Source organism: Nycticebus coucang, chromosome 8 (assembly GCF_027406575.1).
Source record: "Nycticebus coucang isolate mNycCou1 chromosome 8, mNycCou1.pri, whole genome shotgun sequence".
Lineage (NCBI taxonomy): Eukaryota > Metazoa > Chordata > Mammalia > Primates > Lorisidae > Nycticebus > Nycticebus coucang.
This window is the reverse complement of record NC_069787.1, coordinates 6560384-6579691: the sequence shown is the minus strand read 5'-3', so window position 1 is coordinate 6579691 and position 19308 is coordinate 6560384. Positions and strand designations below refer to the sequence as shown.

General features: G+C 52.3%; 1 protein-coding gene across 7 annotated transcripts in view; it reads left to right on the top strand.

Annotated features, from left to right (window-relative positions):
* The window catches only part of IFT122 (intraflagellar transport 122), a 93959-nt gene extending 78733 nt beyond the window's left edge, over nt 1–15226 (top strand). For 2 of the 7 annotated variants that reach the window (XM_053599163.1, XM_053599165.1), the window contains 10 exons: nt 663–765; nt 2949–3089; nt 4272–4366; nt 8156–8256; nt 10326–10491; nt 11459–11570; nt 11986–12111; nt 13517–13593; nt 13925–14089; nt 14500–15226. In XM_053599163.1, coding sequence (XP_053455138.1) covers nt 663–765; nt 2949–3089; nt 4272–4366; nt 8156–8256; nt 10326–10491; nt 11459–11570; nt 11986–12111; nt 13517–13593; nt 13925–14089; nt 14500–14589 — 1176 coding nt within the window. In that variant the 3' untranslated portion in view covers nt 14590–15226. Of the gene's footprint in view, nt 1–662; nt 766–2948; nt 3090–4271; nt 4367–8155; nt 8257–10325; nt 10492–11458; nt 11571–11985; nt 13594–13924; nt 14090–14499 lie in introns of those variants that run through there. The other 5 variants (XR_008381581.1, XR_008381584.1, XM_053599164.1 and 2 more) reach the window with 4 other exon arrangements.
* Nucleotides 15227–19308: the final 4082 nt, after the last annotated feature.

Below are 19308 nucleotides of genomic sequence, written 5' to 3'. Positions count from 1 at the left end.
GTCTGCCTCTTGTTGCCCTCTGAGGGGCTCCATTTGGTATGGTGACAAGGTCACTGATGAGAAAAGGTGGGGCCAGGGACAGAATCAAAAATGGCTTCTCAAGGTAAATTTCTCAAGCAGCATAAATTAGAGCATTTTAGAAGCACTGAGTCCTAGCTGTGCACCAGGCAAACTTTCTTCCATGGCTTGTTTCTGGTTCCCCTGTCCTTGACAGGTGGTTCTAGGACTTTGGTGAAGCAGCACTGGGTCCCGTAGAACACCAAGCCGGCAGTCATCTTTGACAGCTAATAAGCAGTGATGACGATAATGTCAATTTTGTTTCCTTAGGTGTCGCCTGCAATTAAAAGAAATCTGTTTGCAGCGCTACAGGAGCCCACGCAAACCCTCAAAATAAAATGTTTCCGATTCTGTGCCTCTTCTGTGGTCCAGAAACAGACTGTGTTGTTATTGAATCCAGTCACTTGCATATTGCTGTTAATTGCCTTTTGTTTTCAAAGAGCTGATTTGTTTTTGCATTTCTGGGGGTAGTGAGGGGGGAGGCGCTCTCCCCCTCTGAGTTGTCAGGTTGGCAAAATATGACATCCCTAATGGATTCAGCCAAGTGCCATGTTTTTATGGGGGCTTCAGGGGCTGCTTTATTAAGACTGTGTTTGCTCCTCTAGGCCTTTGCTTTGGGTGAGAAGCATCCTGAGTTTAAGGTTGATATCTACGTGCCCTATGCTCAGTGGCTAGCAGAGAATGATCGCTTTGAGGAAGCCCAGAAAGGTAGGCTGCGCAAACTGCCACCTTGCAGAAGGGGGAGGGAGACACTGCCAAGACACACACTTCAGGAAGGCTGCCACGCCCCTCCCATCTGTAGGTCCCAAGATAGGTGACTTCATCTTGGGAATGTGATGTATTTGGTGGTAAAAGACTTTGGACTAGTGAAAAGCCAGGACCTTAGGAGGTGCTGTCTGCTCTTGGAGCCTCTGTGGTGACTGGGCCAAATGATATGTACTCGGGTGAATCTTCCAGTTTAATCCTCACATCAGTCCTATGGTAGAGGTACCATTATTATTATTCCCATTTCTCAGATGAGAGAACTGAGGGTTGTTTGCCTGAAGTCCCATAGCTAAGAAGTGGGAGAGAGGTAATTGGAGCAAGGGGTACAGAGAGGAAAAAAGCAAAGACTGCCACAGAGTGAAGTGAGAATAGAAACTCAGCTTCTGTTCTGGCTCTAATAAATGAGGTGACCACCACTCCTCAGCATTTCCATGGGTAAAATGGGCTGCACTTGAGGTCTGTCAGCACCTGAAGTAGGAGCCAAAGCAGGTAGGAGCTTTTCTTTTTGAGACAGAGTTTCACTATGTCACTCTCCATAGAGTGCCGTGGCCTCACAGCTCACAGCAACTTCAAACTCCTGGGCAACTTCAAATGTGATTCTTTTGCCTCAGCCTCCCAAGTAGCTGGGACTACAGGCGCCTGCCACAACGCCTGGCTGTTTTTTGTTATAGTTGTCATTGTTGTTTAGCAGGCTGGGCCAGGTTCAAACCTGCCATCCTTGGTGTATGTGGCCGGCACCCTAACCACTGAGCTATGGGCGCTGAGCCCAGGTAGGAGCTTTAACAGATAATGTTAATCATAATTTCAAAAATTGCTCTGTCTGTGTCAGGCACTGGCTGGGCACTTAACCTACATAACCTTAAATCTTGCCAACAGCCCTGCAGAGACAAAGAGGCCAAATGTGCTGTGTAAAGTCACAGATCTAGCAGGCAGCAGAGCCAGAACTGGTCAGGATCTGTCCAACTGGGGAACCTAATTCTTCTGTTTTTACTGCCTGTTTAGGGAGTCTTCTAATTGAAGTTGGGTGTGTCATATTCCATAGCATCTCATTTACACTTCTATATGGTAACAGTTGCCACCACAGGACACATTGCAGAACAAATGTCTCCCTGTTGGAGCTCCTCAGCTAAAATCCCCCATTGAAGGACAGTGTGTTCTCTACTGCTTCAACATTTCCAGAGCACCCAGTTGCTGAAGTATCTGCATGTTTGGGCAAAACACATCAACCTATCCATCTGTCTGTGTCTGCCCTTCCAAGAATACATTGCCATAGTAACTTGGTACTCAGACAAGAGATTGGAGATGAGAATCAAACAAAGGCCAGACCTTTTCCTTTGCTGAAAGCAGAGGATTTGGATTATCTGAGTGCCCACATATGAACAAATGTCACAGCCACAAGTGCTTCACTAGCAGCCCCAACACCTGAAGGGGCTGGCCATGTAGTGAGTACTCAGGAGATTTCTGTTAAATAGATGAAGAGACAATTGAGAAATTTTTTTACTTGCTTTCACAAATATTTGGTTTTGAGAATCAAGCCAGATCTTTCAAGGTTGTCATCAAAAAGCACTCACCCAGTTGAGCTGGGATCACTTCTGTCACCGTGGGTATGATGCTTTACCTTTCTTGCAAAGCCCATTTCATCGCTTGTTTTAAAAAGGGATAATATTTTCTTCTTCATAAGTCTATTGTGAGGATCCAAAGAGGTAATTAGTAACAAAAGTGCTTTGTAAATCTCCAAGCCTGATAAAGTGTCAAATCCTGTTAGCGTCACCTCAGGAGTCATACATAGCACTTTGCCCTAGAATGGAGGAGGGGGCAACAAAACTCAATGGAGATGAAGGGGTTTCATCTGTAGACTTCATTATGGAATTTAGCCCCTGCCATGCCTTCCCAAAGTTGGTTGCTTTTCCTAGCCAAAAAGAAGTATATCTCATGGTACTTTTTCAGGACATAGCCTCCATTATTTATAGCCTTCGGCCTGAGAGGCGGCATCCCAGCAACGAAGTGCTGCAGATGCTCTGAGAAGTGTCCTACTTCCAAAGCAGCCTCTTACAAGCCCCACGGAATTCTATCCTGTTTCCTGTCTCCCTCCCTAAATTGCATGTACTTTTGTGCCCCCTACCCAGCATTCCACAAGGCCGGGCGGCAGGGAGAAGCAGTCAGGGTGTTGGAGCAGCTCACACACAACGCTGTGGTGGAGAGCAGGTTCAATGACGCTGCCTATTATTACTGGATGCTGTCCATGCAGTGCCTTGATATAGCTCAAGGTAAGTAGACATCAGCCAGGCCGCTGTTTTCCCCAACCCCGCTCTGGCACCAAGATAAACATCAAAAGAGCTGGGACGTTTTAATTAAAGCCCTCGGCTTGTTTATTGGATGTATTGTCCATAAGCCTGTCTTGCAGTGGCATAATCTGTTGTGTCATCTTTTTCCAGTTTGCCCATAAGCATAAGAATGGTATGAAGGCTGTCCTGGGGTTATGGTTGGGAGGTCCAGCCCTGTGTCGCTAATTCAGAATGTATCTCTCTCCTGCTATGGGGACCCCATAGCTGGACCTGGATGAGCCTTGGTTTAAAAAAATTTAATTAAATGAAAAGATGAGCAAGAGATGTCTTTACAATAACACTCCAGATTCTCACTCAGCTTGGACAAAAAAACAGTTTGAATGTTGCTTTCTTTCACAAGACTTCCCATGATGCATTGAGGGAGTTCTAGAGGCAGAAGGGACAGGGAGATGTTCTTCACTGGACAAGGCCCGTGTAGGAGTGGGGGGAACACTGGGATGGAGACCACAAGGTGACTTGCAGCAAGTCGCAGTCCTTCTTGGGCTCCATGGGGGTACCCCTGTCCTGCTTCCTTCATAATGGTACTGGCAGCCTTATGGAGCCAGGCTTCTGGTTTGAAAACTGTAAAGCCCAGGTGTAAGGTGGCATTTTTCTGTTGTGGCCAGAGGTTTGTGCTTCTGATAGGGACAGAGGGGAGGTGCCTGTGGCTCAAGGAGTAGGGTGCTGGCCCCATATACCGCAGATGGCAGGTTCCAACCTGACCCTGGCCAAAAAAACAAAGGAGTGACAGAGGGAAAAGGCACAAGGTGAGTGTGAATAAAATGGGTATCTGCTTACCCTTGCCCTGCTAGGATCTTCTGGCATGTCTGGGTGTCTCCTCACAGCTGATGCTTCCCCAGTGCAGTGACCTGGGAAGGTCTAGTGTAAGATCAGGAAGAGCCTGAAAAAAATGTTCTCAGACCCTTCCTGGCCACGTGCTCTGCCCGGTTGAGACTTTACCACTGCTGTGCCTTTTGCCCTTCTCTTGGCGTAGCCCCTGCGTTGCAGGAGAACTGGCACTGGCAACAGTGCTGCCAGCTGGCCCTTCCTCCTGTGGCCGGTGGCAGCCGCAGATACTGTTTGACATGTCTCCACCTCTCTTGCCCCACATCCCCTGCACACCAGATCCTGGCCAGAAGGATGTAATGCTTGGCAAGTTCCACCACTTCCAGCACTTGGCTGAACTGTACCATGGCTACCACGCCATTCAGCGGTACACGGTAAGGTGCCTGGGTGACTCACTGGGCATGACTAGTGCTGAGCAATCCTAGTCTCCTTTGGGGAGAACAAGTTGCCTTTTCCTTGACCAGTTACTTTTCTGACATGCAGCAAGCTGTGGGCTTCTGAATTACAATCCAGAGTGGGGTAGGTCTTTCTAGTTGCTTGATTCATGCTTTGATGACTTGAGTAAACTCTAGACAAGAGGGATGGGACTTCCAGGGGGCCCTCTCCTCTAGAAGGGTGAAAGCCAAGGTTATTCTGTATGCTCCTGGGCAATTTTTGTTCTCTTTCTGGCCTTTAGTTTCCTTCTTTATAAAACAAAAGGGTTTGTTTGTCTCCAGAGACCCAAATAATTCTCCTTTTTAATCACTCCCTGATTCCTTTGAGGAAGCCTTTTTAAATCTTTCTGGTGGCAGTGGGGAACAGGTGACAGGTTGTCAATAGCCTCTTCATCCTGTTTGTCTCCTCAATCACTCAGCAAATGTTGATTAAGCACCTATGGTGTGAGCTTATCCTGTGCTGATAAGCTGGGAAGATATCAATAGTCATATGCTATATTGATCACTGACCACAGACCGCGCAATGTACTGCAGGTTTTTTTGTATCTACTCATTTCATCCTTTCCACCACACCATGAGTGTGATCATCCCCATCTGACAGATAAAGAGACTGAGGTACTAGACAGAGGGCTCACAGCTCATAGGTAGCAGAGCAGTGCCTGAATCCCAACAGGCTGGCTCCAGAACCTGTGCTCTTAGCTGTTCCCTGCCTGTCCCATCTTAGAGAAAGTGAGCTGGGATATGGTTTAAAAGGTGAACTCTTGAGACCTCACATCTCAGCTGCATCGTGTGACCTTGGACAAGTCATTTATCTTCTCTGTGACTCTGTTTCCTTCTGTATGAAATGCAAATAATAATAATAACAGTACCCACTTGATGGAATTGTGGTGAGAATTAATAATTAATAAATTAATATTGGAAAAGTGTTTGGAAGAGTGCCCAGCACAGTACAACCCCGGGTAAGTATCCCAGGTAGAGGCTTCACACCAGCTTTCCATGGCCTGCTCCCAAAGGCTGAGCGTCTCACAGTTCTTTGACCTCTCAAAGACCCTGCCTTCCTCTCTGCCTTCCTCTCTGGGCACTTTCCTCCTAATCTATGTTGACCTCTGGCACATTTTTTACCTCCTGGGAAAGTCTGGAAAAAAATGCTGCTTTGATAGGCTCTGCTAGGCCTGCCGTCAGCCCTGTGCTGCTTCTGTTCCCACAGCAGTGTCCTTGGTCACAGAGGACCTCATCTGCCTTTTTAGTGTTTGCTTTCCCTAAAAGCTCCTCATGTCTAATAAGGTTTTCACCTGGGGAGACTCCACCTCAAATGGAGTGCAGACTCAACTTCCGCTTGGAAGTCAGCGTCCAGCTCGGTCTATTTGCCTGAGTCCCCATGGAGTCCTACTCTCAACACCATCCCCTGAGCTCTCTGCCTGCTCCTCGTCCTCCCCACACCTGGGGCACAAGGCTGGGCTCCTCTCTCTGGCAGCTGAGGTCTTCTTTGTTGGCCCATTCCTTCATTCAGCAAATGCCTGCTGTGACACTGACAGTCCCTGTGATGAGGCCTGGGGACAATGGTGAAGTTGACATTGTCCCCACCCAGAGGAACTCACAGTCTAGCAAACAGGACAGTCCGTCAGGGAGAAAGCTCAGAGGTGTGTGAGGAGGTGGCCTCTAAGCCGAGAGGAGGGAGACCGGAAGGATGGTACAAGGGAAGAGGAGGAGGAAGGGCATTCCCAGCAGAGGTCACAGGCTATGCAAGGCCTGGACATGAGTGTAGCTGGGTTCAGCCTCAAGGCCTGGCAGAGCAGCACGGAAGACTGGAGAGGAAAGTACTGACTCCTGCCTGGGATGCACAGTGGCATTTTTCCCAGAGGGGAGGTGCTGATCCTAAGAACGCCCCCCACCCTAACACACACACACTCCTATTCTCTCTGAATATTTCCCAGCTTCCACACCTAGTGCAATAGGACCAGAGGCAGGCTTCATCCCAGTTCGTACACTGAAGGGGATCCAGTTTCATGTTTTCTTGAGTGCTTGGAGATAACAGAGGCTATAGAAATATGGGGACTAAAGAGAAAGTGCCGAGCTCTGAGCCAAAGTAGTATAGAGCAAAGGAATTAGACCATTAGGGACTAAGGCCTGGAGGCTCAGTGATGACAGGGCCTTGAAGAAAGATCCTTCAGGAAATGTCCATTTAGTACCATGGAAGTGCTCACAAGGGGTGGCTGGCCTGCTTTAATCCTCATCATCTAAAGCTTTATTAGAAAATCTACTGTCTCAGTTTGCCTACAGTATGCCAGACTCCTTGAAAACAGGGTATTCTAGGCTGAGCTCACGCCTGTAAACTTAGCACTCTGGGAGGCCGAGGCAGGCGGATCACCTAAGCTCATGAGTTCGAGCTGAGCCTGAGCTAGAGGGAGACCTCGTCTCTAAAAGTAGCTGAGTGTTGTGGCAGGCATCTGTAGTCCCAGCTACTTGGGAGGCTGAGGCAAGAGAATCGCTTGAGCCCAAGAGTTTGAGGTTGCTGTGAGCTATGACGGCATTCTACCAGGAGTGACAAAGGGTGATTCTGTCTCAAAAAAAAAACAGGTTCGGTGCCCACAGCACAGTGGGTAAGGCTCCGGCCACATGCACCGTGGCTGGCGGATTCAAACCCAGCCGGGGCCTGCTAAACAACAATGACAACAGCAACCAAAAAAAATAGCCGGGTATTGTGGCAGGCACCTGTAGTCCCAACTACTTGGAAGGCTGAGGCAAGAAAATCACTTAAGCCCAAGAGTTTGAGGTTGCTATGAGCTATGATGTCACAGCACTCTACCAAGGGCAACATAGTGAGACTCTGTCTCATAAAAAAAAAAAAAAACAGAAAAACAAAACAATTTCCTCCTAATAGGAAATTCCCTTTAGTCTGCTGGGCTGAGCTTTTCTGGCAGCCTCTAGGTACAGAAGACCAATTAATTTCACTGATGTGTGCTGAGTGCCTCCTGTCAGGGCCTGTGCCAGGTGTCAGGGAAACAGGGATCACCATTTCAGGGACCCCACGTATGTGTGTGTGTGTGTGTGTGTTTATGGTGGTACATCGGTCAGGCTGTGTTGCATAGCAAAGATCAGGCATGTAATTTTATGCTGGAAGGGTCAAATGGCTCCTTTTAAAGACAGGTTTGTATCAGTTTATGTCAGTGGCCATGTCCTAAATTGCATAATAGGTCTTCTCTTTTAGATCTAATTGGAGGCTCAGGAAAATGGAATAATTACCTACCCCAGATGCTTGGGAGAAAGGCATTCTTGGGCTTTGGAATCAAATATGGGTTTGAATCCTAGCTCTGCTGTATTTTAGCCAATGATGTGGACAAATCATCTCTGGGTATCAATTTCCTTATCAGTACAGTGAGGATAAAAATGCTGTCACAAGCTGGGTGGCTGGGTGTGACAGCACATGTGTGTAGACTCAGGTACTCGGGAAGCTAAGGCAGGAAGATCACTTGAGCCCAGAAGTTTGCAGTTACAATGAAATATGATGACAACACTGTACTCCAGCCTGAGTGACAGAGTGATACCCTGTCTCTAACAACAAAAAATGCATGCCACAAAACCACACAAGATAGTGCCACACAGTAGGTGCTCAATAAACAAAGCCACCCTTTTGTTGGAGTAACTCAGAACTATTGGTGGTAATAATGCTGGCCTGGCCCAGCAGCGGCTGGTTGAATTCAGTCCCTGTGTGCTGTTCTCTCACTGCAGGAGGAGCCGTTCAGTTTCCATCTTCCTGAAACCCTTTTCAACATCTCCAGGTTCCTGCTGCACAGCCTGACCAAGGATACCCCCTTGGGCATCTCTAAAGTGTATCCTTTCTCTCACCCCCACCCTCTGTCCTACCCCTCTTGTCTAATGGCCCCTAGAAGATCTTTCCAGAGCACTTTCCTGGCAGAACTTCCCTTTCTCCAGTAGCCCTCAGGGAAGAGAGCAAGCTTGCCCCCCACTGCTGTTCTACTGTAGAAGAAGCTCAGCCAGGGGGCCAAGGGGCCGGTGCCAAGAGAAGATTAGTTTTCAGGGCTCTCTGGGCTGAGCCCAGCAATGGGTCTCTGGCCAACACTGTCCCAAGCCCTTCCAGAATCCACAGTTGAAGCTTTAATCAAAATGGAGGAAGTACCCAGCCTTCAGGCTTGGAATCTGGGGCACTTCCACAGGTTGGGGAGTGGGAAGGTATACACTCCACCTGCCTTGCTCCACCAGGTAACAAAGCTGCCATCTCATGAGGGAGGTGACAAGTCAGGGCCTGGTTCAGTGGATGTGTGCTGTGTCCGACGGTGGAATAAGGTAGGGCCCTGGGCAGGGAAGACTGCCTGGAGAAGGTAATGTCCATCTTGCAGGCTGAGGTAGCCAGGGAAGGTGGTAGAAGGGGTTGTTCCTGGGGAGGATCAGCATGCGGAAAGGCACAGAGGTGGAAGCAAAGTGAGCGTGGGGTGTGGGAAGGGCTGGGCGCAGCCCGATTGAGGTCCACTGAGGGGCAGAAAGCAGAGAAGGGGCTGAAGAGAAATGACCACAGTCTTGGAGATCTTTTGAAAGTCATAAAAGATATAATTATCCCTGTCATCTAAATCTCACTATCCTCTCAGCCTCTTTCCAGCCCTAGCCCTGCCTTCTTTTTTTTATTGGAGACAGAGTCTCACTATGTCTCCCTCAGTAGAGTGCGGTGGCATCATAACTCACAGTAACCTCAAACTCCTCGGCTTAAGCGATTCTCTTGCCTCAGCCTCCCAAGTAGCTGGGACTACAGGCAGCTGCCACAACACCCAAGTATTTTTTGTTGTAGTTGTCATTGTTGTTTAGCTGGCCTGGGCCAGGTTTGAACCTGCCACCCTCAGTGTATGTGGCTGGCGCCCTAGCTTCTGAGCTGCAGGCACCGAGCCCCTACCTTTTTTCTATAAGGAAAACCCCCTCCCAGGAGAGAGCCCTGACCTGCTGGTGGTTTGAATTGGCCTCCCTAAAGGATTCCAGGCCCATCATTTACATTTCAGGGAAAACATCCCCCAAGGCAGGAGGCATCTTCAGTGACTCAGACCCCTGCTGACAGCCCACTCCATATGACCCCAAACAAGAGATCCCGGCCATACCTGCAGGGCCTCAGTACCTACACCCAACCTTTCCAGCAAGTTCTATTCAAGTTAGCAGAATTTGATTGAACCCCTTCCCCAAGCCTCACCCTGTGTCTTCCAGTGAAGACCTGGAAACGGGACACGACACAGTCCCTGACTCTTGGGAGTCACAGTAGAGACAGAAAAGAAAACTCACCTCCACAGAGCTGCTGCAGGTGGAGGGGCCACAGTGCAGGGTCAGCCAAGCAGGGCAGGGCAGAAGCTGATGTGACCTGACATCAGAACCTCAGGCCAAGGACCTCAGAGGGGGCCCCAGAGAACAGGTGAGGCTACTGCCCAGAAATCACCCAGAAGGCCCTTGAAGTGCAGGCAGGCAGAGCGCTGCACACCCAGTGGCCTCTGTGAGCTGGACCTGAGGGTGGCTCCCCAGTCTGGGACCAGGCCCCACCTGGCAAGGCTAGAGCAGAGGGCACGTGTGCCAGGTATTTTAGGGCCTGGCTGGTAGGCTCAGTAAAGCAAGAAGAGCCATTCTGGCCTGGTCCAAAATGAACCATCAGCTGGCCCAGAGAACCTAAACAAAGTTAAAATATTAATGGAAACTGCACTGTCTTTGTCTCTGGAAAAATCCCTAGGCCTTGCTAGCTGAGAAATACATTTCCATCTCACAAACGCGCAAACAATTCTTCAGGCTCCTTCCTGTGCCCTCCTAGCACGAGCACAAGCTGCATTCCAGTATGAGGCTCACTCCAGGGGCAGGCAGTGTCAGCTCTTGGGCCTGGGGTGGCCTCTGCTGTCCTTAACTCTGTTGATGGCAGGAATACGCTTTTCACTCTGGCCAAGCAGAGCAGGGCCCTGGGTGCCTACAAGCTGGCCCGGCACGCCTACGACAAGCTGCAGGGCCTGCAGATCCCTGCCAGGTTCCAGAAGTCCATTGAGCTGGGCAGCCTGACCATCCGCTCCAAGCCCTTCCACGACAGTGAGGTGAGGATGTGGCCCCTCGAAAGGGGAGCTCCTCCTTCTTTCTTCTTGGGACATCTGAAGATTTCTTGCCTGGCATGGGTTCTGTTTGAAAGATGGATGCCACTCTTCAAGGCTCCACGCCCTCCACCCCTGCCCAATCCTTGGCTTGCCAACTCCTCTTGCTCTCCCTCTCCCTCTCCTCTCTGTTCTCATACCGCCCTAGTCCCCAGCCCGGAATCTGGCTGCCCCTGTGTCCTAGCCACACCTCCATGGCCAGGCACCTCTGTGCCCAGGCAACTCCCCCTGCACCTTGGGCCTGGTTGTGGGGCTGGCCCTCATCTAGGAGCCCCTGCCCTCCCCGCTTTCTGGAAGCAGGTATTGGCTCTCCAGTAAATCCTCCCTGCAGTATCTGCAGCCGGCTTCTGTGCCCCAGCCTGCTTTCCCTCAGCCTCGCCAGCCGCTCTTTTTTACAGCCCCTCTTCTAAGCTCAGAGCAGGGAGTTGGCATCAGTCAACAGACCTGCATTCGAATCCTAGCTCCATTTCCTAGCTATGTCTCAATCTTTCTGAGCCTCAATTTCTCTCTCTTAACAAATGGGGATCCGTGTAATACCTTTCATACAAATAGTAGTGAGGATAAATGAGCCAGCACAGTGGCTGCAGCATGGTAAGTGGCTGGTAATTGGTGGCAGTGGTTATTGTTGCTGCCAGGACAACAGAGCCCTGCCTGTGAAGGCAGCATCTCAGGCAGTGGGCCCAGGTGACAGGGCTTCGGATATTTCTATAGGCTTTTGTCTGACTTCACCACAGCATAATCCCAGGGCACACCTCAGCTTGTCCTTTTGGCCAGCAGGGACAATGCGGTTTTCCGGGCTGGGCCCAGGCCCTCCCAGGTGGCTTTTCCTCTTCCCAGGGGGAGGAGGGAGAAGAGGACATGTGTCTGCTCCTGGTGTGGCCCTTGGGCAGGCTGTGGTGCGTGTGTTTTGTAGGAGCTGGTGCCCTTGTGCTACCGCTGCTCCACCAACAACCCGCTGCTCAACAATCTGGGCAATGTGTGCGTGAACTGCCGCCAGCCCTTTGTCTTCTCTGCCTCTTCTTACGGTGAGTTCTTGTGGCCATGCACAGGGACCAGGCGGCTGGGGACGACTGGCTTACTGCACTGCTTACTGGCCACAAGATGTTAGACAAGCCCAAAGGCCTCTGAGTGGCCTTGTTTGTTTATTGGGGACAATGTGGCACTCACCCTGCATGACACCGAGTCACTTTTGGCACCGATTTCTAGGAACCTGGTGCAGGGCTTTGTGTAATGAAGTGCCCCAGGAGTAGAGGCTGTCGCCGTGCACTTAGACTGGGAGGCTGGGGTGGGCATTCAGGGCCCAGCCCCTTGCTGGTAGCTGAGCACAGGTTGCATAGGCAGAGGGCAGAAGCCTGCCAGTGGCGAAAGAACTCCACCTTCTCCCCCACCCCAGCCTGCCACCAGCCTCCTCAGCCCTCTTTCTGTGCCCTTGCCCTCCAGAGGTGCTGCACCTGGTGGAGTTCTACCTGGAGGAGGGCATCACTGACGAGGAGGCCGTCTCCCTCATTGACCTGGAGGCACCAAGGCCCAAGCGGGAGAACAAATGGCAAGAAATCAGGAGCAGTGGTATCCTGTGCCCTGGGCCTGGGGCGAAGGTGACAGGCAGAAGGGCCAGGCCTGGGGGGATGACAGCCACTGCTGAGCCTTGTCCTGTGGCCCCAGAGAGATTACAGAGGCCCACGTGGTGGCAGGGTGGGGGCCAGGGATGGGCAGAGAGCTGGCCAGGGTCTGCAGACTCAGAAAAGGCAAGTGGTTTGTTGGTCTGCCCCGTGCCTTATCCTGTGAGGGTCTTGCTACCTGCCCCGCCTCCTAAAAAGCGCTGGCCATACATAGCTTCTAAGTGGCCGACACAGTGTGTGATGTCCATATTGGTGGTCCTCTCTCCTGGTCAGGTCACTTTTATTTGTAAGTGACAGAAACCATGACTCAGAGAGGCTAGACAAGCAAAAGCGTGTAAAGCCTCGTGGCGGAAGCCCATGGATCCGGGGCTCGCTGTATGCGTCTGGGCAGTCTCCAGTTTTCTGGGCTCTGCTATCCGTGGGGTGGCTCCATTCTTGGGCAGCACTGCCACGCCCACCCCCTAAACACACCTCACATCCCATCCGTCTCGCAGCTCCCCAAAGCAATTCACTCTTCTCAGCAAAACCATCAGGCACACCTCAGCTTATCCCTCTGGCCAGCAGGGACAGTGGTAATTGTCCAGGCCAGATTCTACCCTTAGACTAAAGCCTGCGGCTGAACAGGGAGGGGCCGTCTCACGTGCATGTGCGCGCTATCACCTGGGACCTCCGTAGCACCAGGGGCTGCGATGCCGCTGTCCACACTGTGAGGAGCAGGGGTTAGAGGGGAATGCAGGGAGCCATTTGCTGATGAAGGGAAGGGAGACGAAACTCAGGTCTACCCCATGGGCTGACTACAGGCACCGTCAGATGTTCAGGCCAGGTAGCGACTGGTGTGTCTATTCGCCCTGGGCCTGTCTCTGTCACATCAGTTCCTCCACAGAGGGGGTACCTTCTGGGGGCCTCCAAGCTGGCCTGATTTGGCCTCAGGGTCTACTGGAGCTCTTACCCCTTCTGTTCTGTGAAGTGTGACCTCAGGCTGTCTTGACTACTGCAGACTCCATGGGGACTACTGAGTGTTTCTCCAGGAATGCTGGGTCTGCTGGCCACGCTTTCCAGTGGGGACCATCATTTCTCTCCCACTTGCAGTGGCTCACAGGCCTCTGCTTGCCGACCCACAGAAGCCATGGCCTGTGTGGGGTGGTGGTTGAAGGCAGCAGAGGCCCAGCAGAACTCCTTTCCCCACTCCCCAGCCTGTGCACTGTTGTCAGCTCTTTCCTGGCCCGTGTCCCCTCTGTTCCTCTACCTGGAAACCCATAGGCTGAGCTCTTGTGAGTCTTAACACATCAAGTGGAGGATGGGGCCTGTTCCCTGCTTGGCCTCAAGTTCCATCCTTGACCAGACCCTTCCAGATTCCCAGACTCTGCGACTGGATGAGACCATGGACTCCATGGGAGATGACCCCTTCACGGCAAAGCTGAGCTTTGAGGTGAGGGTGCCCCTCTGAGTGTCGGCTGCTGAGGTGTTCTGTGGGAGGGCAGTCCCAGGTCCTTCAACTAGCGGTTGCGACCAAGGAGGATTGGCCAGAACTTCCAGATGTGGCTGCCTGAGGGAGGGGCAAGACCCAGGGGTTGGGAGCCAGGGCTACCCTGAGGCCACGGGTGCCAATGAGAAGGCAGCTGGCATGAGGAGGAGCTTGTCACTGTGATGAGGTCCTCCCAGGTGACCCCCAAAGACCCCTGGATCATGGTCCACATAAACTTGTTACCATGGCTGAGTGAGGGCACCGGTACCCTGTGTCCCTCCCGCCCACCCCACAGCAGGGTGGCTTGGAGTTGGTGCCCGTGGTGGTGAGCCGGTCAGTGCTGCGCTCCCTGAGCCGACGGGACGTCCTCATCAAGCGCTGGCCCCCGCCCCTGAAGTGGCAGTACTTCCGCTCGCTGCTGCCTGATGCCTCCATCACCATGTGCCCCTCCTGCTTCCAGGTACCATGCCCACTGCCAGCAGCCCACCTGTGCTTCCCTCTGCCGCTTTGCATTTCCCATGTGTCCCTCTAGGGAGGCCGAGCCTCTGGGGGGAGTAGCACAAGTGAGTTCTGCAGGGCCATAGCCATGGCTCCAAGTTAGGGGGAAAGGTTGGGTTGTCCCCATTGTGGACTTCGCCTGACCTGTGCTGTCCGCAGCTGCCCCAAATCCAGGAGGACAGGGCAAGAGTGGTGTGCCTTTGGCCTTCATTCAGAAAAGTGGGTCTCAGCACCCCCTCCCCTCTCCCTCTTCGGTCCCTCAAAGGTGCTGCCAGGTCCTTTGTTTCTAGCTCTGCCTCTCTGGCAAGCCTCCCTCCCTTTGGGGCAGCTTGTCAGGCCCCAGGCGCAGGGCTGTTGGCTGTCTCTCCTCAGATGTTCCACTCGGAGGACTATGAGCTGCTGGTGCTTCAGCACACCTGCTGCCCCTACTGCCGCAGGCCCATCGATGACCCCGGCCCGTGACCAGTGCCCTGCTTGCTTCCTTTGGTCATCTTGTTGTCCACGGGGTTACAGAAGGGAAGAAAGAGTTAAACTGTCAGCATGCGTCTTCTGCCTGGATGAAGTTTGTATTTTAGGGAGGGGCCTTATGTAACCACGGAATTCCTATTTATGGCATCTCATGCCTTGTAAATAGCACCAGGAGATGGGGAAGAGAATGTACATATCTTTTCTAAGGAAAAAAATCTGTTACTTTCGTAACGGCTCCGAGTTGTTCACAGCAGCCTGCTGGAGTCCACAGATCTGTCAGACCGTTAACACGTACACTTTGCCAACAGATTGCCTCAATAATGACAAATAAAAAGGCTACTTATTTTCATCAGTGTCTGCATTTTAGCAAATCTTCATATTGTCTGCAACTTAATTGCCTTATGCAAAAGTGCACCTGTTTCTAATTTGATCCGAAAGGAACATTACATTTGTGTGCTCTTAAAATGTAATCTAATCGAATGGCAATATGGGAAGGGGTAGACAGGCGGGTATTCTTTTGTTTATTTATATTGGTTTAATGGGCATCCATCTTGATAAGGAAATAAGATACCTGCCAAAGAAGATGGCATCAAAGAAGATGGCAAAGAGGTCGAAATAAAGGCTCCTGTGTGGTAACCTGGTCAAGGGCTCCTCTCCTGTGTCCTCCCAGCCTCAGAGAGGGTCCCCAACCCAACCAAGGGGAAGGGGCTTGCACATTTTATTGGGACCTTTTCTGCTCCTGCCACCTTTCCCATGTCTCACTCCTCACATCCCTATGAAAGAGGAGCTGTGACTTCCAGTGGAGCCGGGGCCCTGCTCCTCTCACCCATGCCCTCTCCTTTGGAGGGGTTCTGCAAAGCCTGAGAGCAGCTGGGTGCCAGCAGGAGAAAGAGGCCTGGGCTATCAGTGAAAGCCACCTCTTGTGATGCAATATAGACACATTGCAGCTCATCTGTGAGGAGAGAAGGGCAGGACAAATGTGCCACTGGAGAGACTTGAGGCCTAGAGAGAAGTGGCTGCAGAGCCCAGGACCCTGCCCCAGCCCAGCCCAGCCCTTCCTCCCTTGGCTTCTCTCTTTGGAGACAGAGGAAATTAAAGAAAGGGAGCCAGACAGTTGTGCCAACAGAACTCCTCCATTGAGTGTCTAATTACTTAGGATCATGCATGCTCTCTCACTCGCTAAACATTTATTAATGTGTTAGGATTTCCATTAGCGCGTTACTTGAACTGAAATCATTTGCATATGGCTGGGAAAAAGAAGGGAACGGAAGAAGAAAACAGCTCCAGCTCCCCAACAGTCAATCACAGTGACAGATCAGACGGTCCCTGGCTAGAGGCAGGGGGAGGGTACCCTGCCAGAGACTGCAGCATCCTCGGTGACCCAGGGCAAGCCAAGCTCAGGGGGCCTGAGTCTGGCCACAGTTCTCATTCAGCTGAGCAGCCACTGAGTTCCGGGCACCCTCCATGCTTCACCACATCTCATCCTCAGGAGCCTCCAAGGCTGCCCCTCATGCAGAGATGGCACTGAGGCTCAGCAACATTCTCCTTTCTTTCATTCAACAAATACTCACTGAGCCAAGACAGGACACAAACCCAAAAGCACATAAGTGCTATGTTCTGCGGCTCTCCTGTCCATGCCAGGTCTGGGTCTTGCCAAGGCCTAGGGCACTCTCTGAGGTTCACCTTCCCCACCGTACAAAAGGGTCTGTCTGGCTCTGGCCCAGGTTCTGGCATCAGTCTGAATGGTCTCAGCGCTGACCCCATCGAGCCTTCACGTGATGAGGAAGGCACCACAGGGATCTGGAGACGCCCATTTAATGAGGCGCAGGGAGATGAGTGACTGCTGGAAGCTGCACAGCGTGGAAGTGGTTTGGGCTGGGACATGATGCTGAGCCTGTCTCCGAGTGTGCGATGTGGTGGCCACATTCTTGGAAGGAGGATGTGAGGATGAGGACCTAACTCTAGCCCTCCCTCAGCCAGCCTTTGAACCTCCAATCTCTCTCCAGCAAGGCTGTGAAGCTGGGAGCTCCTCATGGCTCTCACAGGTGGGCAGGTGCCCCTTCCCTGAGGTTCCTGCTGTGTCTCTTCCCTGGTGCAGGCTCTGTACACCCATGGCAGAGGTGAGCTGGGCAGAGAGGAGCCTTAGCAGAGGCCCCCAGGTGGGGCACTTAGCCCCAAAGGCCCTGGCACTCTTTCACCCAGACTCCAGAATGGAAAATTGGTCACTCCCCTCCCTGCTTGTCACTGTAGGGGCTCCACACTGCCAGCCAGCTCTTGGACCTAGCCCCATCCCTGCCGGGCTATCCCAGGGTCCTAATGCCTCCACACCCCTCTGGCCCTTCCCCGCTGCCCTGCCTGGGGCACTCTTGTAAGGCTGGCCGCTCCGGGGAGCCTCCCAAGTTCCTCCTGGTCCCCTGTACCCCCACTCCTCTGGGCCCCCATGGCACTGGGGCAGGAAGCAAACTCCTGCTTCCCACAGCTCTTAGTTTTTCCCTGTCTGCTGCCCCTGAGACTGGGCGCTGCTGGAGGGGTGGCCAGCCCAGGGTCTGGGCACATAGAAGGAGTTTGGGAAATGATAGGGTAGAAGGAAAAGAGGAGGAGGAAAAGAGGAGGAGGGAAAGAGGGTTGGTCTGTCTCCTTCCCTTACTCTCTCTTGACATTCATAGCTCAGTCTAAGGCCACACATTTGGTGACGCAGCCAGGTGGGGCTAAGCTGGTGGCAGTAGGGGTTTGGGGGAAGGGAGGAGGAGGCTGCTGACCCAGCAGCTCCTCTCCTGTGGAGGCTTAAGAGCTATTTGTGCGCTGCCAGCTAAGCCCCTAATCTTCTCGGCAATCAGAGCCCTGTATCTGTTCTCCCAGTGGCCTGGGGATCGGGCACCTCAAGATGGCTGCGCCTGTCTTCAGAGACAGCTGACCCCAGAGCTCTGGCCTCATGGCTCCTCCCCAGCTCAACCAAGGGGGAGCCTGAGAAGCCCATGGCCCAGAAAGTCTCCCTAAACTCTGACTTGGGAACCAGCAACCATATGGTGGTCCCTCTCTGCCCTCCACACAAGGGGATGCTAGTCAGGCAGGTTCAAATCCCATCTCTGCTGAGGAAACTCAACACTCACACCCAGATTTCCAAGTATCAGAGGGAGTGGGCCCTTCCTCACAGGGCTGGGGAGGAGTGGTTCATTCAGCCAACAAGCATTTACTGAGCACTACCGTGGGCAGCAAGCTTGGGTGGGCCATGAAAGGCCATCACTGTGTTCTAGAAAGAGAGACAGTCGGTCAGTACCAGTAGCCTGTAGCAACCGAATAGTGGGTGGCTTGGTGCGTAGTGGACTGGTGGAAGGTCTCTCCCAGGACGTGAGTGAGAGCAGAGACCTGAAGGAGACTCAAGAAGAGATTAATACAGTCAGCAACACACACACACCTCTCTTAATAAACACTGCTGCCAGCCCGATGAGGCCAGCACTGCTGTTCTTCCCATTGTACAGAGTAGGGTACTGAAGCAGGAAGGGGAGCCAGATGGAAGTGGGTGTGAAAGAGGCTTGCCCCTGAGGAGGACAGTGAAAGCTAAGCTGTCCGGTCAGGTTACCCAGCAAATGTGTGTGGGTCTCCCCAGATTTCAGGTCCCAGCACAGTGAAGCCAGAGAGGGAAGTGGGACGACCCCCCCCAGGGTCTTGGGGTGACTGACTGACCCACCAGAATCCACATTCTCTCCTTGGGGCTTCCCTGCTCCGCCCCAGCCTGTGACTCAGTCTCTGGCCTTCCCACCTCCCCACCATATCCTCCTTTACCCACTGTCACCATGATGTGACTGTTCTGAGAGGGGGTTGTCCTTGGAGGCATGGCCACATGGAGATAATACACCAAAGCCCAGCTGACTGCATGGTTTTGGCCCAGGCTGTCACTCATCTGTCACATGTCCTGGGCAACTCACTGCAGACTCCAGGCCTCAGTTTTTCCATCTGCAAAATGGATGTAGGAGGAAGTGTCAGAGTAGGTGACTTCTAACGACCCTTCTGGATCATTTTACGTCTGTTGCTCTGAACAAAGAGCAATTTTTGTATATGTAAAAAAAAAAAAATCCTTTGTCAAGCTTTACAGAATATTTAGCGCCTTGGTGATTTTAATTCTTCCAGAGGCTGGGATTGTGAAACTCTGTCGCAGAAGAGGAACCTGAGACAGAGAGAAGTACTTGCTGAGATAATCTAGATCCTTCCACTGACTCATTGGTTTATTCAACAAATACTCATTGAGCACCTTCATGTGCCAGGCCCTGGGGATACATCAGGAAACAAAACCAGATACTTTCTAGTGCGGGGAAAACTGTTCATGACGCTCTTACTACACGCCAGGCACCATGCTGGGCTCCAGCCAGACCCAGGACCCCTTGGGGGCTCACCTGGGAGATGAGCACAAAATAGTGATGGCAGTAAAGTGACAGGCAGGGTGCTGAGGAACTGCTGAGCTGTGCAGGGCCCGCACTGACGCAGAGCAGCTAGTGCACCCCTCCGTCTGGCCACCAGGGGCCACATCAGAATCAAACCTTCCACCTTGACCTCATTAGCATTGGGCCTAATTACTACCAAGCACCTTAAACTGTGACAGGCTGCACACCGCAAGCCCAGCCATGCCCTCCATGTACCAAGCCCTGTTAGACCCTGACAACTCCCACATCGGGCAGGGCCTGGAGCACAGCTGGGCTAGACGGAAGGGGGCAGTTT